A 17075-nucleotide genomic window follows, 5' to 3' on the forward strand; every position below is an offset into this window, starting at 1 on the left:
TGTAGAGCAAGGCTTCATTTTAACACTCTCCCATGGAATATGGCACATCAAATAAACATAAGAAATAAATGTTCTGAAATTGAAATTCCTTTGTATTAGATATGGATTTCAGGAGGACACAGAGAGCATACGCGTTCTGCACTATTCTCGCATTCTGCACTATTCTCGGGCATACTTGCAGTTCCTAGGGAGTAAAGAAGGGGAAACTCTGCATTGGAGACTCTGCTTTCTTTGTTTTTCTTTTAATACCATAGCGAAAATATTCCATTCTTGTTCATAGTTCGTCAGGAAAAATGCAAATCGGAAAAACTGTGGAAGCTTCAGGCGGTGATGGAGCAGGACAGTGGATGGTACCGCTCTGACACCTGACTCCAGGTGCGCCCAGCGGGGTTGGCCAGGAGGCAGGGTGTCCTTACTAATCAAAAGGCTGGTGAAGTCCCCTCTCCACCAGAAGAGGCGGCCAGCGAAGTCGGTCTAGAGCCCTCTGCTACCGGCTGGTACCTTAGCAGCGCCGCGACGGCGGACAGGTGCCGGCCCAACAGCCTGCCTTTGCTGGTAGCACAGCTGCTGACACAGTGCTGCTGCTGCTGCTGCTGCTGCTGCTGCTGTAGTAAAATTGTCCGAGCGGCGGCGGACACGTTCAGCAAAGGGCCCTGGGGGTGCAACAGGCACGACGGGTGCTGGAGTAGGTGGCAGTAGCCCCATGGAGTCGGGGGCAGACTCTGCGTGGCCCTTCTTCCTTCAGTGCTGACTCCTTGCATAATACTCTCAATGCTGAAGGAGGTGTGCCCGCCTCTAGGCAGGGACACCCGGCCCTTGCCCTCCTCCCAAGGCTGTGAGCCCATTGAGGGCTGCAGCGACTGGAGAGTGCTGGGAATTGCCAAGTCCGCGCGTTCCGCACTCCTGGGCGCTTCAGCGTAGGCCGGAGCTGAGAGCAGCAGGTAGCGTAGTGGATGTGGGTGCAGCAGTGCACACTGGCCGCTCCCGGGTGTGGTGGTGGGATAGGCCCCCGGGACAGGCAGTGGGAAAGGGTGGTACAAGTGACCGCCTTGGGACGGGTGGTGGCGCTTGAAACGCTTCCTTCGTCGAAGGAAACTGCCGTTGTCAAACATGTCCTGGGAGGCGGGATCCAGGCTCCAGTAGTTGCCCTTGCCGGGATGGCCCGGCTCGCGGGGGATCTTGACGAAGCAGTCGTTGAGCGAGAGGTTGTGACGAATGCTGTTTTGCCAGGCTGGGAACTTGCGGCGGTAGTAGGGGAAGCGGCCGCTGATGAAGGCGCAGATACCGCTGAGCGTGAGACGCTTGTGCGGGCTCTGCAGGATGGCCATGGTGATGAGTGCGATGTACGAGTAGGGGGGCTTGGTCGGCTGCGGGGCATCCCCAGAGGCCGCCGCGGACCTGGTCTGAGCCCTGAACTTGCTGACAAACTCCGTGGAGTCGCTCTGGCCGTAGCCACCCTCGGTGCGCTCTCTGGGAACTGGAATCGCAGAGGGTCGCGCCCCCTGAGGCCCGGGCTGGTGCGGCCGTTCTAGGTGTTTCGGGCTCCCCTCCACCTCCTGGTATTCCTCTTCCTCCTCGTCTTCATCTTCCTCCTCTCCCAGGACGTCAATTTCACCGTCTTCTCCATCCAACCTTCGGAAGCTGGGCTGCGGTGTGAAGCGACTGCGCTTGGCTCTTGGTAAGCTCATGGAAGGGCAGGTATTGCAGACGCAGGGAAGGTGACGGTGACCTGGCTTGTAGTGTGTTGCCTAAGATGAGTGTTTCAAGAAGCAGAAACGCTAGTACCTTTTTAGTCTTCGATTTTGTTTTTTCTTTCCAACACCATTCGACAAAGATGCACTTTGCCTTTTATTAAAGCTTCTTTGAGACCCTGAGTGCCGGATCCCCCTCCCCCCTTTATAACCTTCTTTCCCTACCTCAGAGCGGTGCCACTTCCCCTGACGCAGTCCAATGAGGAGGGTCTGCAGCGCAAACATTACTCAAGGGAAGAGCCCTCAGCCCCCTCCTCCTTACAGCCACCCGCCATATGTTTGGCTTTTCGAGTTTATCCAGCCCACTAGCCCTGGCATTGCCTGGGTTCTGTGAACATGCTTTAAAACTGTGTAAATAAAACTGAAGAAAATATGGCCTTCAGCGACTACCTTGACGTTCGGACCTTTCTGCAAACAGAATTTGGCAGTGGGGTGGAGCACTGAAATGTATATGGTGTTGAATTATCAGTAAAAGGATTTATTTGAGGAGAGGGATATTTCTTAGATGGTTAATTACCCACTTTCATTGGTGGATTTTGTCATCATCCAGAATGGTGGCCTGAATTATTTTTAAATATTCAGCCCAAGGAGTCTATTGTCCTTCCTACCTTCCATACAAGTTTCCCATATGCTCTCCCTGACAAAAAATTTAAAAACACTCATATATCAGAGCACTAAATTGTAGCAATTCAGGGTGAAGTGAAGGCAGGATGACTAAATAGAGGATTCCCCTGCCTCCTTACAGCAGTGATTCTCCAACTTCTTTGAACATTTGGCTACAGTAAGAAATGTATTTGATACCATTTTCTTGCACCTACAAATAAGCATGCCTAGAATGTGTTTCACAAAAAAAAAGAAACCTTACACTACAGTGATCCCTGATATTTTCTTCTTTTTCTTAATGGTTATGATCAATTTAATTGATTCATAGCATTAAATTGGCCCCCAAACAAAGGGAATCTCTACCCATAAATGTCATTCTTTTTTTCTCCTTCTTTTGATCTTTCTACCTTTTTTAGACACACAAAGCATTTATTGTAATAACAGGAATGGAATGACAACAGCTATTTAACTGACTCACCTAGAATCCTTGGAATTAACAAGACTTTTAGATTGGCTTCATTTTGCTATACAAATAGGGTTCTTATGATAAAATACTAAGCCACAATACATAAATAATTTAAAACCCACCTACTTGGGGGAAAAGGTGAGGTGGCATCTCATAGAATCACATAATCACATTAGTGTTTATAAAATGACAGTGAATTTTCAGAGAGAAATCAGAAGATAACTATAAGGGCAAAATATAATCAAAAAGTAGCTTCATACCTTCAGGATTAAAAATAGAGTAGCTAGTACTTTTCAGACAGAATTTGGAAAACATCTTCCTTACTGTTAAGCCTTATTCTGTACTGCGGAGGTTTTAACCCTTCTAAGGCTTTTTAGTTAGATGCAGCTTAAAGGGGGACAAATAACAGAAGGGTTGTGCCTAAGACACTTGTGTCTGAATCCCAAATTTACCAATGACTATTTGTGTGATCTATGCTTTTGGAGGGCAAACACAGATGTCTCATTCAACCTGATTCTCTCCTCAAGCCTCTGGTAAGAGGTACATTTTTCCCTACTAGCAAAAGAATCAGATGACCTGGGAAAGGGAGTATTGTTAGTTTTCCTAAAGTCAACTTCTATGGGGATTTGGGTTATTTACAAATAAAAGGATGTTAAATATGTGCTCAAAAACGCACATTAATGGGTGTATGTCAGAGAGGCACTGGAGACAACTGAAAGAGCTCCCTGCAGCCAAAGCTGGGACAATTTAGGCAACAAAATAAAATAGTACTGGATTATAAAAGAAAGTACAAAATAAATGTATCCATATTGATAAAAATAAATGACTGTGTAAATTAATAAATGGGGGAAAGAGAAAGCTCCCTTGCAGAAGAATCCCAAATAAATTATGTAGATATTCTGCCTATAAGGAGGTGGAATATAATTCTCCACTACTTGTGATTTACTTCCAGGGTACAGTATGAAAGGGGGGGGGGAAAGAGTAAGTAACCCTTCCCAGTGGAGAAACTTGACAAATACAACTTCAACAAACTGATCAAAACCAATATCAATTGCCTAGATCATTTTGATATTACATACCTATGAGATGACTTGATGAAAATGGCACTCTGGTCTTTGTTCTCCAAATCTTAGTCTAACCATAATAAAAAACATCACTAGAATGTTTTTAGAGAGCATCTTGTATACCTGACCAATATTCCGATAGAAGAGCATCTTGTGTACCTGACCAATATTCCTCAAAACTGTCAAGATAATTAAAACAAGGGAAGTTTAAGAAATTGTCATAGTCAAGAGTTATATAACTACTAAATGTAATGTACTATCCTGCATGGGATTCTCAATCAGAAAAAAGGTAAAAAAAAAAAAGGGGAAACAAAAAATGTGAACTTTAGCTAATGATAATAAATCAATATTAATTCACTAATTGTACAAAACTACCATACCACTGAAAAATGTTAATACTGTGTGCATAGGGGGAAACTACTACCTGCTCAATCTACTGTAAACCTAAAACTTTCCTTTAATAATACATTCTTTTAAAAAATTAAACATGGAGAATAAAAGGATCTAAGAGAGAAAAAACAGAAACTTAAATGCTTATCAGCTGATGAGTAAACTAAACATGACATATCCATACAATGGATATTATTCAGTAACAAAAAGGAATGAAGTACTGACACATATCACAACATGGATGAACCCTGAAAACATGATTCATGAAAGGAAGTTAAATGGGCAAATCTAAAAAACAAAAAGATTTGTGTTGGCTAGGGGAGGGGACAATGGAAAGTAACTGCTAAAGGCTGTAGAGTTTCTTTTAGGGGTAATGAAAATGTTCTGGAATTAAACAGTGGTAATATCTAACTATAGGTATACTAAAAAACATGAAATTTATACTTTAAATGTATCAATTTTATGGCATATCAATTATATGTGAATAAAGTCATCCCCCAAATCAAATGTTAAAATAAAAGAGCTATAGCAATGAAAACTAAGTTGTATACACTGGGAAAACTTAATAATTGTACATCACTCTAAACAAGAAAAAGGAATTCCTAACGTCCCACTCCATCAATTCCATAGTGTTGCCTTAAGAATCAAGACTTAGCTGGGCATGGTGGCACACACCTGTAATCCCAGCTACTCAGGAGGCTGAGGCAAGCGGACTACCAACAGTTTGAGGCCAGGCTGGAAAACTTCGTAAGCCCCTATATCAAAATAAGAATGAAAGAGGGCTGGGGATTTCACTCAATATAGAGCATCTCTGGGATGTATCCCCAGTACCATTAAAAACAAACAAAAGAATCAAGTTTTATTTTGTAGCTTCTACAACATTTAACATTACTGGGCACTCAAGTGTTTGGTGATCACTTCTTTGTTTTAATTTTGTTTTGCCAGAACAACATTCTAGTTTGAAAACCAAACCTTTCTAATCTAATCTTCAAGAAGAATGATGATGTTTAGTTTTTCTCCATTTCACTCTATAAAATTTTAAGGTAATTTGGTCATCAACAGAGTTAAAAGGTAAAATTGATTCTACTATTAAGACTCATTCCAAGAAAATAATTCTAATATCTTTTTTTCTCATTCAAATAGGGTGAGTTGTCAGATAGTCAAAAGCAGAATTCACTTCTTTCTATATCACCCCCAACAATTGTAAGGCATTTCTGGAAGTGAGAAAATCTTCTTAAAGCAATCTAAAAATATAGTTTTCCCACCTACCAGTAATCTAAGGGAAACAATAATCAATTAGCAACCAAACCCATAATGTTCTAAAGTAGTGAAAATCATTAGGGTAAAAAGAAAAATCATTAGCTTTTGCTTTACTTTGTTGATAACTGCTTTTAACTTTCACTATCTAGGAATTAAAAACGCTAAAAGATATTTTTGATTATCCTAATTTCTACCCGCAAGTCTATAAAATGACTAAATTTCTCTTTAATTTTAGAATATTATTTATTTATGCATTTGGTGCTGGGAGTGAACTCAGGGATTTGGCCAGGTTAAGCATGTGCTCTACCATTGAGCTACAACCCCATGCCAAAGGATACTTTTTTTGTATGGTGCTGGGGATCGTACCCAGGGCCATGCTCATGCTAGGCATTCTACCACTGAGCTACATCCACATTCCCCCAAGACAACTTTTTAAAAATAAAAATACTATAATTTGAATAGAAGCAAACCCCCCAAAATTAAAAACAATATAACTCTGGGTAGCAAGAAGGGAAGGTGATAAAAAGCCACCCCCACCCCCACCCCACAAGTCTGCTTAGGAGTCTAACAAAATGAAATGAGCTATCTTTCTAACTCACACACCATTGGTAGTCATTAGGACAGAGAAAACTTTGAAAGTTTTTTACCAAGTTGACCTCTTAATCATCCGGTCCACCCCTCACAATTTATGCTGATACCTCCCTACATCTCTCATAAACTCAGTACCAATTTTCTTGCCTCTTTAACTGGAAAAGGCCTCCCAAGGAAACATTTGTTTTAAGGTGTGCAGAAGCCTGAATTGTATATGCAAAAAAGTCTTGTAGAAAAGGGAATTCACATTTGTTGAGACTCTATTCAGGGCGTTTAAAATTTGAATCCCTGGAACAATCCAAAGAAAAGTTGCCTTGTTACTTCCATTTTATGAAATGAGGCTCAGCAAGTATTGTAATTTATCCTGTATCTCACAGGGATCTATAAAATTTCAGATGAACCACATCTAAACTGTGATGATAATGATCATCATCATATTACTCTGCAGATCTTCTATAGCATAAAGAAAGGTTCACATTAATATTATTATCACTTCCCAAACCTCTACAGAATATCTTTAGCAAGTTTCCAGTGTCCTGAAGGTATATGCTAAATTATGGCTCTGATAATTGGAAAATACTTTATTTTAGGAAAAATAATGAAGAATATACCCTCAACTCAAGGAAGGAATAAATGTAACATACAATACAGTATAAAATCCAAAATAATCCATGAGATTCCAGTCCATTCTGATAGACAAGTTAAAATGTGTTCAGAAAATGTGTACTGCCTTACACTCGGAACAAAGGCAAAAGATACGGTCTTTTGGAAGGCCAATTAATCAAAAGCTATTAAAAATTTTAACGTGCATATCCTAGAAGCTAGTGATTTCACACTTAAATATTTATCTACTCTAGAAAAACATGCACACAGAGGTGTGCATAATGATCACACTCAAAGTCACTTACCAGTGTATTAAGAATAATCCTAGCTGGGCACGGTGCCACACACCTATAATCCCAGCAGCTCAGGAGGCTGAGGCAGGAGGATTGTGAATTCAAAGCCAGGCTCAGCAACTTAGCAAGGCCCTAAGACAGGGTGAGACCCTGTCTCTAAACAAAATATAAAAAAGGGTTGAGTGTATAGCTCAGTGGTTAAGCACCCCTGGGTTCAATACATTGGAATTCATAACAGAAGTAATGAAAATAATAGATGATTGAAATACATCCAGTAGGAAGGATCCTAATGTTTAACTCTGTCCTACAAGGAACAACAAACCTAGCTGCTGCTACCCCTGCTTTCCACCCCACCCCCGTCTCCGCAATACATTATTATCTTGCCTACCTAAATAATTTACTCTCTTTATGTGGAGCTTCCTTCCCTACTTTGTTTTTTTTTTTTTTTTTTAAAGAGAGAGTGAGAGAGGAGAGAGAGAAAGAGATAGAGAGAATTTTTTTTAAATATTTATTTTTTAGTTCTCGGCGGACACAACATCTTTGTTGGTATGTGGTGCTGAGGATCGAACCCGGGCCACACGCATGCCAGGCGAGCACGCTACCGCTTGAGCCACATCCCCAGCCCCCCTACTTTGTATAAATGACTACTTTTAATTCAGTTCTCAATTTAAGGGCCACCTTCCATGACCACCCAATCTAAAGTATATCTTTATATCAGCCTGCTTAGGACTGCCTCCTATTTTCTCATTTATGTATATCCCTCCACAAGACTGTAAGCAATGTGAGAATTTGGCCTTTATCTATTATGTGCTGTTTCTACACCAGCACTAATACAGAGGTAAACTGGATGGTCTCTATAAACTTAAAAAATAAATAAAAAGTATGCTCTAATCTAAATTTCTATGCAGCAGTTAAAGAATAAGACAGATTTGTAAGCACTGTCAATGGAAATATCCTTGAGGGTACCTATGGCAAATGTCTTAAATTCCCTGAAGAAGCAGCTTAGACTGGCTGTGATCCCTGGGAATCCCACTGTTTCATTCTGGGAAACAATGCATAAGTGAAAAGAAACAATGCATAAGGAGGGAACATTGGTTTAGGCCTAAGAAATGACAGAGATGAGGGAGGAGAGAGGGAAGACTCACTTTATCTGTAATGTTTGCATTCTTAAAACATACTCATATACAATACTTGTATAATGAAAAACATTTAAAGATTAATTTAGTACTCTTCAAAGGAAACAGATATTCATGAGTCTTATAGATATTCAAGCATATAGATTAATATTATTTCAGAAATTTCTCCTACAACTAATGATAAAGCCCTTTTTCAGGGTCTAGAACAGATCGATTTAGACACTTATTATTTGCCAAAGAATATTATTGTGAACACATTAGTTATAAAACAAATTTAAATTGTTAGGAAGAATAAAATATTTCTATAGGCTCTGCTATGTGCCAAGAGCTGTGTTGGATGCATTATAAACCTATTTAATCCTGGAATGATTGATATTATTACCCACTTGATAAATAAGGAAACCAATCTCAGGGTAAATACTTTGCCAAAGATTACACAGCTGAGAAGCAGCACAGCTAGACTTAAATCACAGATCTGACTTAAAAATCAGTATTTTATTGGGTTGATTTATTGTCTGTCACAAAATATTCTTTTTCTTTTGTTTTTGTCTTTTTGTTCTTTGTGGTGCTAGAGTCTCACACATGCTAAGGAAGCACTCCCACTGAGCTACATATCCCCAGCCCCTCAAAATATTCTCTTACACCTGAATTAAAGAGAATGGATTCAAGAGGCAATAGGGTGGTTACAGAGAAGTTATATTTTTAAAATGTAGAACAGAATAGAAGGAAGATCAGGATCAGCAAACTTACCAGCAGACTCCAAAAGAATGTAACAGCAATAACCAAATCAAGGTAATTTAATCCATTAGCTTTCTCTTTTCAACCATGACAACCATTCAAAACACAGATGTAACTCCTTAACTTAAAATGTATGGAAAAAAATCCAAAAATTTTTGATAGTCTTTTGATAGTCTTCTATCATAGCTAACAACTATTAGTTTGTGAAAGCTCTTCATTAAATTCTACCTACACTTTTCCAACAATCTGAGTAAGTTATGCTGACTTGGCCCTTACTAAGAATTCCCCAGTCATTATATACTTACACACTAAATAAAGATTATTAAACTATAGTTAGAGCTGATGGTTTGTACCTCATCACTTTTTAGCTCATAATTAGAATTAAAGAAGATGAAAATAATCAAGATGAATTTAATACTAGTAGTAAAATTAGCTTAGAAATTCTAAAACTGGAATCTCCTAAATATATTACAAAATAAATAGCTGAAGTTTCATTACAAGATCAGTAAGGCTTGATTATAAATAAGAGATGACTTAATATCTTTGACTCAAATTTCTTCCAGATTTGAAGTTGTTAGGGACAACAGAGACTTATTTTATTTCATGTAACAGAAACTAAGTGAAAATAATTGTTCAGAAAAAAATTTGTTAATAATATCTCTTGAGTCAGCTGAAGTTTTAAGGGAAAATGAAAATGTTCAAAGGCTAAATATTAATATAAATAATAAAGGGTAGGAATTCTACATATATCAACTTCAAATTGTGAAAAATGAATTGTGAAAGAAATTTTTGTGAAACATTTGGCTTTCCCCCATTAAAAAAAAAAAAAACTTCAGAGGTTTTTCTTTTTTAATTTTATTGTGTGAATGTCAAATGTTTTATAGTACTGATTTACTAAATTTTATTAATTCTGTAAAATAAATACTAGCTTAAAATACATTGGAATTCATAACAGAAGTAATGAAAATAGTAGATGATTGAAATGCATCCAGTAGAAACTTATTCCCATTTTTACCATCTGGTCCTTTTGATAAAAAATGCTTCTAGTGTTATGGACATACTTGATCTTCTTTGAACTGTGTTGTCCACTGCTTTTCTGTTTCTGTCACTGTAGCAATAAATAGTTGTTTAAGAATATTCTTATCTAAATTCCTGCCTGCAAATAAAAAAATATAGCATAATTATATTTTGCTTATTAAAGTAACATAGTTCACCCATCAACTTCAGATTGTTAAATGCTTAATGATCTTCAGAAATCTATAAAAACAACATAGTTAAGAGATTCCTTTTTTGATTTTCTAATTAAGCCTCAGAACCAAATTGGTACTTAAGAGTAATCACTTTTCTAAAATTATTTTAAGAGTAAAAGGCCTAATGAGTATTTGTAAATGTTATTACATGATTAATACAAATACACTAACCACAAGCTTATTTTAATTAAAATAAAGCACATAATAACCTACTTATAAAGCACATGATATCCTTTTCAAATCTTTTTTTAAATTTTGCTTTAGAAATTTTATCCTTTGCCACTTACCAATAAAGACTAATCGATTGGTTCTCTCAGCGTCATCTTCCCAGCTCACTGGAGTCTCTTCCAGGTCATAGAGTTCATGGACACCTTGGACAATCACTTGTTGTGGTTTGTCTTTGATCGACACCAACCCCTGCTTCACAGAGAGTGATCAATCAGCCTCAGCTCAAAGTTAAAAGCAGAAATGATGCATCACTATGAATGGCTTAATTTCTGCCATTTTTTTTTCAAAAAATTCATAAATCTGGGGAAATTATTTTACTCCAATTATTGTGCACTGAAAATAGTTTCCTAAAAGATAAATATTCTTTTTTAAGAGAGAGAGAATTTTTTAATATTTATTTTTTGGTTTTTGGTGGACACAAGATCTTTTTATTTTATTTTTATGTGGTGCTGAGGATCGAACCCAGCGCCCCTAGCATGCCAGGTGAGCATGCTACGGCTTGAGCCACCTCCCCAGCCCCAATAAATATATTTTTTAAAAGGACTTGTGTACATTGATATTTTTTTTTTAAATCCTTTTTTCTAATAATAGAATTAACACATATAGTAGGGTATTCTTTTTTTTGCATTATTTTTGGTGATACTGTGGATTGAACCCAGGGCCACACTACCACTAAACTACATTTTTCAGCCCTTTTTGTTTTTTTATTTGGAGACAGGTTCTCACTAAGTTATCTAAAACATATTTTTTTTCCAGTACTGGGGACTGAACCGAGGGCCTGGTGCATACTAGGCAAGCATGCTAACATTGTGCTACATCGCCAGCCTAAAAAAGTCTTTCAGTGTTATTGATCACAACCTAAAACTGAAACAACAAAATGATAAAATGTAATATATCACATACTATTGATTATTCTGCTTTTAAGCAGAATTAGTGAGAAAATTTGAGAAGTTAAAGGATTTGGGTGATTAATTAAATTATCTGTTCTAGAAATGGTTTGCAATAAATGGAGTAGAACTATTACGCTTATCTAAAGTTCACTTTGTATTGATTTACAGAAATGGGAAAGAAATTATCTGATACACTGGCTACTATAGGGATGAAATTAATTTCTCTGAAATGTCTGTGACATATTTTCACATATATATTTTTTAAATAGGAGACAAACCGCTCACTCGTTCCTACTATACAATTTTTGTGGGTTTTTGGCATACTTGTTTATTTGGAGGATATTTCCTTTCAGGTTTGTTTGGTTTTTTTCCCTATGTTCAGTTGTGTGATCTGCTTTTTAAATTTGAACTTTTGGAATAAGAGACGCCTTGGGAAAAATTATGCAAGCATCAATTTTCTATTATTTATATATAAAGATTGTGAAACATCAGCTGTTACTAGAATTAACATTTTAAACATGGTGATGATTGTATGACTAATTCTTTTTAACAGGAAAGACTGTTTTGCTCCAGAATTACTTGGTGTTGTGATAGGAGGAGGGCCAAAGGCAGAGCCAAATGAGGACAACTGCTGAGAAGATGTCACACATTTTAAGGGCAAAATTGAAATTGAGATAGTACAAGATAAGATAATGAACTCTACATAGGTCATGGTGCAAGCATTAGTGTAAATACCCAAACTTTGCCTTTCTAGATAACCACCCCATGTATAGTATCTAGGGGATAAAAGCAGTTACGGGAAGAAATGTGTTCTGCCGATTGAATCATGGGAAGTTGCTGGTGTTACAGTCATAAAGCAGCAGCAAGCAGATCTGGGTTATTTCCTCTGAGTGGGTGGGATGTACAAGTAGACCAAGATTCACCTGTGTCACTGTGCAGAAAATCCTAGGCAGAACCCCAGGAAGTTAGTTGTTAACTGGAGAGAGAATCTAGTTATGAACAGTAATAGAAATTTGATGCACACTTGTGAGATGACAAGAGTATACACTGAAATGACTGCTGATTTGTTATGCACACACCTTAGAACCACTCCATTGAGAGGAAAAAATACCTTTTGACAAATATACCCAAATGTCAAGTGATATGAATGACTTTCCACAGAGAACAAGAATTCTTCTAGTCCTTAGTAATTTTGTATAGAGTATGATAAATATTTAGTGTCTGCTAAATGAATCAAGAAGCATAAGACTCAGCAGGGGAAGGATTTTCAACAAAATTTCTCTGTTAAATGAAGCTCTCCTGGAAAAATAAACACAGTTTTCTCTAAGTGACCAATCTCTGGTGCCAAGAGGAGGAGAATATGATGGAGTCAAGCTCACTAGCCAAAAAACTGCTCAGAACACCTGGGACTAGAGAACAGGGACTAACATTTCAAAGCACACAGGTTGTTTTAGCAGCAATACTAAAATGAAGCTGTGCAAATAAATCATGCTTTTTGCAGTGATTTCCAAAGCTCCTTTACAGCAATGGGAAAAAATGAAAGTCTACAAAGATATTTGTACCAAAACCAGTTTTTAAATTTAAAATCAAATATAGTTTTTATTTAACAGCCAAGAAAACGACTTTGTCCAAAAGTCTACAAGGGTAATATTGCATACTGCACCTTAAGTCGTATGACCTCCATGCAGCGATTGTCCTTGTTTCTTACATTCTTTTCCCACAGGAGATTCTGTATCAAGTGAAATACTTTAATAAGACCAAGCATTGCTAATAATAACAACTATGCAACAAACAGCTGATCAATCATTAATCAGTTAAAAACTGTATTCACCTGAATAAATATATTTAGACTGTCTTCCTTCGAGTTTCCTGGTACTTCAAATGTGATTGTAACAATACTCTGTAAATCAACAGAAATAACAATTTTAGAGTAATATCAAATTTATTTTAAAATATAATCCTTTTTAAGATGAAAAGTAAGGAACATATTGGGAATTTTATGTTGCCTTATAAATATGTTAATTATATTTTTCTTACTATAAGTGCTGAATTTGGGAATTAGCAACTCCTTTTATATTCTGCAGAGTTCATCGATAGTTTAGTATTTACACAAAAACCTCTCATGAAAGGACAGTCATTATTTAATTCCTGCTCTTTAGGACTCTCATGAAAGAAGGAATGTTAACATACATTGTGGACCAAGTCCGAGCCAGGCTCTTTTGCCTGTGTCATCTTGTTTCCTCTTTCCATTTACTCTTCACAGTGATACTGGTGAGTTAAAGATAAATAGTTTCCTTTTCATAAATTGGGTAAGATGAAGCTCAGAAAAATAAACTATCCAGAGCCAAGGTACTACTACTCAAAAGTGAAAGTGTGACACTGATCTCATGGGAAAATAAGTACAAAGGAAAAGTTCATTTTCTCTCTAACCGAATAAGCAAGGGCTGAGTGGAAAAGAGATCGTAGAGATGAAAATGACATTTTTGGCTTAGAATGTTGATAACATTATGTACAGAATATAGACCCTGAGATGTATATTTCCTCCTGATCTTGACAAATCTGTCTACAGAACCAGAAGTTTAAGATTTCCTCTAACAGATAACAAAATTCAAACTCCTTTTTGCCAATATAACCCAAAATTTCAAATTTAGTGACAAAAAATTGCATAAAGGTTAAGCATAATGATAAAAATATAAACTTCACCTTGCATAATAAGATATTCAAGCCAAACTCAAATAGCTTAAAACAGGCATTAAGAACATACAAAGGCATAGCTTTGCGTAACTTCCTAGAACTGTTTATCTGGCCCAGCATTTTTACTCATCATCAGAAAATCATATAGGAATAGTAGAAAACATGAAAATATCAAAAACTGTTTTTTAATCCAAACTTAGTGAACACTTAAAGTATTAAAGACTAATTTAAGCACAAAGACAGGGACATCTAGTTTCCACTCTTGTCAGTAATAGAAAAGTAGAATGTGCTTTCTTGCTTAAACAGGAGGCATACAAGTCAACTTTTTAAGAAAAAAGTTTCAAGTTGGACTTTAAAACATGAAACAATTAAAAAAGACTTAGAGGAGTCCACAGTAATCCACAAGAAGTACATTCCAAGACCACTGGTATACATGCCTGAAACCGCAGATAGTACTGGGCCACAAATTTAATGCCCTTTCCATCTTAAAAAAGCACTTGTCATGTACTATGGTTATAACTTTTGTAGTATAAGGTGTGACAGTAAAACTGGCACAAATTTCTTTTTCCTTCTTCATAATTTCACTCACAGATTCATTCTTAGCACAGATCTTAGCAACTTCATCATATAATTTTTTTTCTTTCCTTATGATAACTTTCACCTTATTGCTAAATGGAAGCACCTTACAGCTTTTCTTTGTCAATCCAAATCATCAACATCACTACTCTTGTGCTCTGGGGCCATTATTAAGTTAAATAAGCACTATGATACTATGACAGCTGATCTGACAACTAAGATACCAAGAAGTGACTAACCAGCACTCAACAGAGTGGATATGCTGGACAATGGGATGATTCACATCCCAAGCAGGCCGTAGCTGGATGGTGACAGATTTCATGCAATTTCATTTAATTGCATGCAATTTAAAGTTGCTGAACTGTTTATTTCTGGAATTTTCCATTAAATATTTTTGGACTGAAACTAAACATAGGTAACTAAAACTATGGAAAACAAAACAATGGATTATGATGGGGGGGAGTCTACTATACTTGTCAGATAACTAAAAGGTAGTAACAAATGTCAATCAAAAGGTAGTAACAAATGTCAATCAATAAGTGAATATAGAAAATGTGGTATCTACATACAATGGAATATTATTTGGCATCAAAAAAGAAAACAATTGTCATATGCAACAATATGGATGAATCTTGCAAATATTATGCTAAGTAAACTAAGCATGATTCTACTTTTATCAAGTGTCTAAAACAGTCCAAACCCATAGAAATTAGAAAATACAATAGTGCTTACCAGGTAATGGGAGGGCAAGGAAATGAGGAGCTGCTATTCAATGAGTTACAGTCATATAAAATGAATAAGTTCTAGAGGTATGCTGTATAATAGTGTACATACAGGTAATTACACCGTATAATATACTTGAAATTTTGTTAAATAAGTAGATCTCAGGCAAAGTGTTTTTTTAAGCAAAGTAATAAAAATACTTTAAAAAATCTTAATAAATAGACTGTTTTTAAACTATTGGTTTTCTATATAATTTAAAGTAATACTATTACACTTAAGCAAAATGACATTTTCTTTCCTCATTTAAAGAAATCATTACAAATACTTACATTTCCATATCAAAATATGAGCAAGCCAAAATATATTGCAAAAGATTGCCAAATGAAGCACAATTTGTCAGTTTCAAAAGATAGTAATTAAGTCTTCAAAGTTTTATGATGTATTTTATTCAAGTTGGATAACTCAGCTTTTAATATTGAGATTATCTCAATTTAGGATTCAATACAGTCTTATTATTAAAGATTTTATGATGATATTTTTCTTTTATAGGTTAGAGATATGACTAATATTTAACTCCAGTGTGAAACAAAAAAGATTTTTAAAATTAAGATGATACATAGTGGTGCTCAAGGAGGGCAATCTATATTTTAGAACTATGGTTTTCTAAATCAGTAGACTCTTCTCATATTAGAAAATTCTTAGCAAGACGAAATCCATAAATTCCCAGTGCTATCTGATGAGAGTCAAAACTCAGAATTCATAATTGCCTCTAATAATAAACTAAACATAGATTGTCACTTGGGGTTTCTAGCCTACCTTCCCACCCTTCACTCCCCAGGTCCTCCTTATGTGAGCAAATAAGGAAATCACGAGGGGGAAAAAACAGAGAACTACATTAAATATTACTCAGGGATAAAACTTTAATAACCCATGCATAGGTTATCCTAGGTATTCCAACTTCAGACTTTTTTTAGTTTATTTTTATTTTGAATCTAAAATTAATCTCCTTTTCCTATGTCTGGAGACATGAAAGCAGGTAAGTGAGTTAATAATTCAGAAAACTAAAACCTACAAAAGGAAATGACTCAAAAATAAGATTTAAGAATAACTTATGTTTGCTCATTTCATCTTTCTTTTTTTTTAATCCACCAGGGTATTTCTCAGCTTTTTACTCTTTTGCAAACAATCCACAGTATGTAATAAACTTATCCATGTTTTCTTCATCTGGAAAACAATCCACTGATGTGCTTAAACTCAACATCTACATTTCCATACTCCAGCTGCTGTCCCTTTTTGCCTGGGTATGACATTATACTATGATGTTCTGCCACTCTTCATCAAACCTCATACACACACAAAAAAATATCCAGGTTTATCCATTTCTTTAAGCTTTCATTAGAAGGCTTCCATGGCATGTAAATTTAATTAAATGATGGGTTTTCTTTTGTTAATCCATCTTCTGTTATTATTAGGACCTCAGCCGTGAACTTAGTGATGGATAAAGGAGAGAGAGATTTCTTTCTCTATACCTCAGATCCACTAACAAAATGACACTGTTCATATCTTCAAATCACATAGCCCTTTTTCTGCAATATTATATTTTGCCCTATGTTTACATACTTAAAGGAGGAAATAGCTTCAGATTCTTCTGTAGAGTTTTTATAAAAATAGCCGGGCAAGTGGCACATGCCTATAATCCTAGCTACTTGGGAGGCTGAGAATGGAGGACTACAACAAACTTGAGGCCAGCCTGTGCAGCTGTCATAAAATAAAATAAAAGGGCTAGAGATGTAGCTCAGTGGTAGAGCACCCTGGGCTC

General features: G+C 36.5%; 2 protein-coding genes across 3 annotated transcripts in view; both read right to left on the reverse strand.

Annotated features, from left to right (window-relative positions):
- On the reverse strand, nt 1–2265 carry Foxd4 (forkhead box D4). Its single transcript, XM_013358037.4, has one exon. The coding sequence runs from the start codon at nt 1686–1688 to the stop codon at nt 420–422; it is 1269 nt and encodes a 422-aa protein (XP_013213491.2). The 5' UTR covers nt 1689–2265; the 3' UTR covers nt 1–419.
- A 7469-nt stretch (nt 2266–9734) lies between these two features.
- Zng1a (Zn regulated GTPase metalloprotein activator 1A) overlaps nt 9735–17075 on the reverse strand; it is a 42389-nt gene continuing 35048 nt past the window's right edge. For both annotated transcript variants that reach the window (XM_078047565.1, XM_005324087.4), the window contains 4 exons: nt 13095–13163; nt 12927–12992; nt 10433–10562; nt 9735–10051 (listed from right to left, as the gene is read on the reverse strand). In XM_078047565.1, the coding sequence (XP_077903691.1) occupies nt 9945–10051; nt 10433–10562; nt 12927–12992; nt 13095–13163 (372 nt within the window). In that variant the 3' untranslated portion in view covers nt 9735–9944. The remainder of the gene's footprint in view (nt 10052–10432; nt 10563–12926; nt 12993–13094; nt 13164–17075) is intronic.

The sequence above is a fragment of the Ictidomys tridecemlineatus genome, chromosome 4, assembly GCF_052094955.1.
Source record: "Ictidomys tridecemlineatus isolate mIctTri1 chromosome 4, mIctTri1.hap1, whole genome shotgun sequence".
NCBI lineage: Eukaryota > Metazoa > Chordata > Mammalia > Rodentia > Sciuridae > Ictidomys > Ictidomys tridecemlineatus.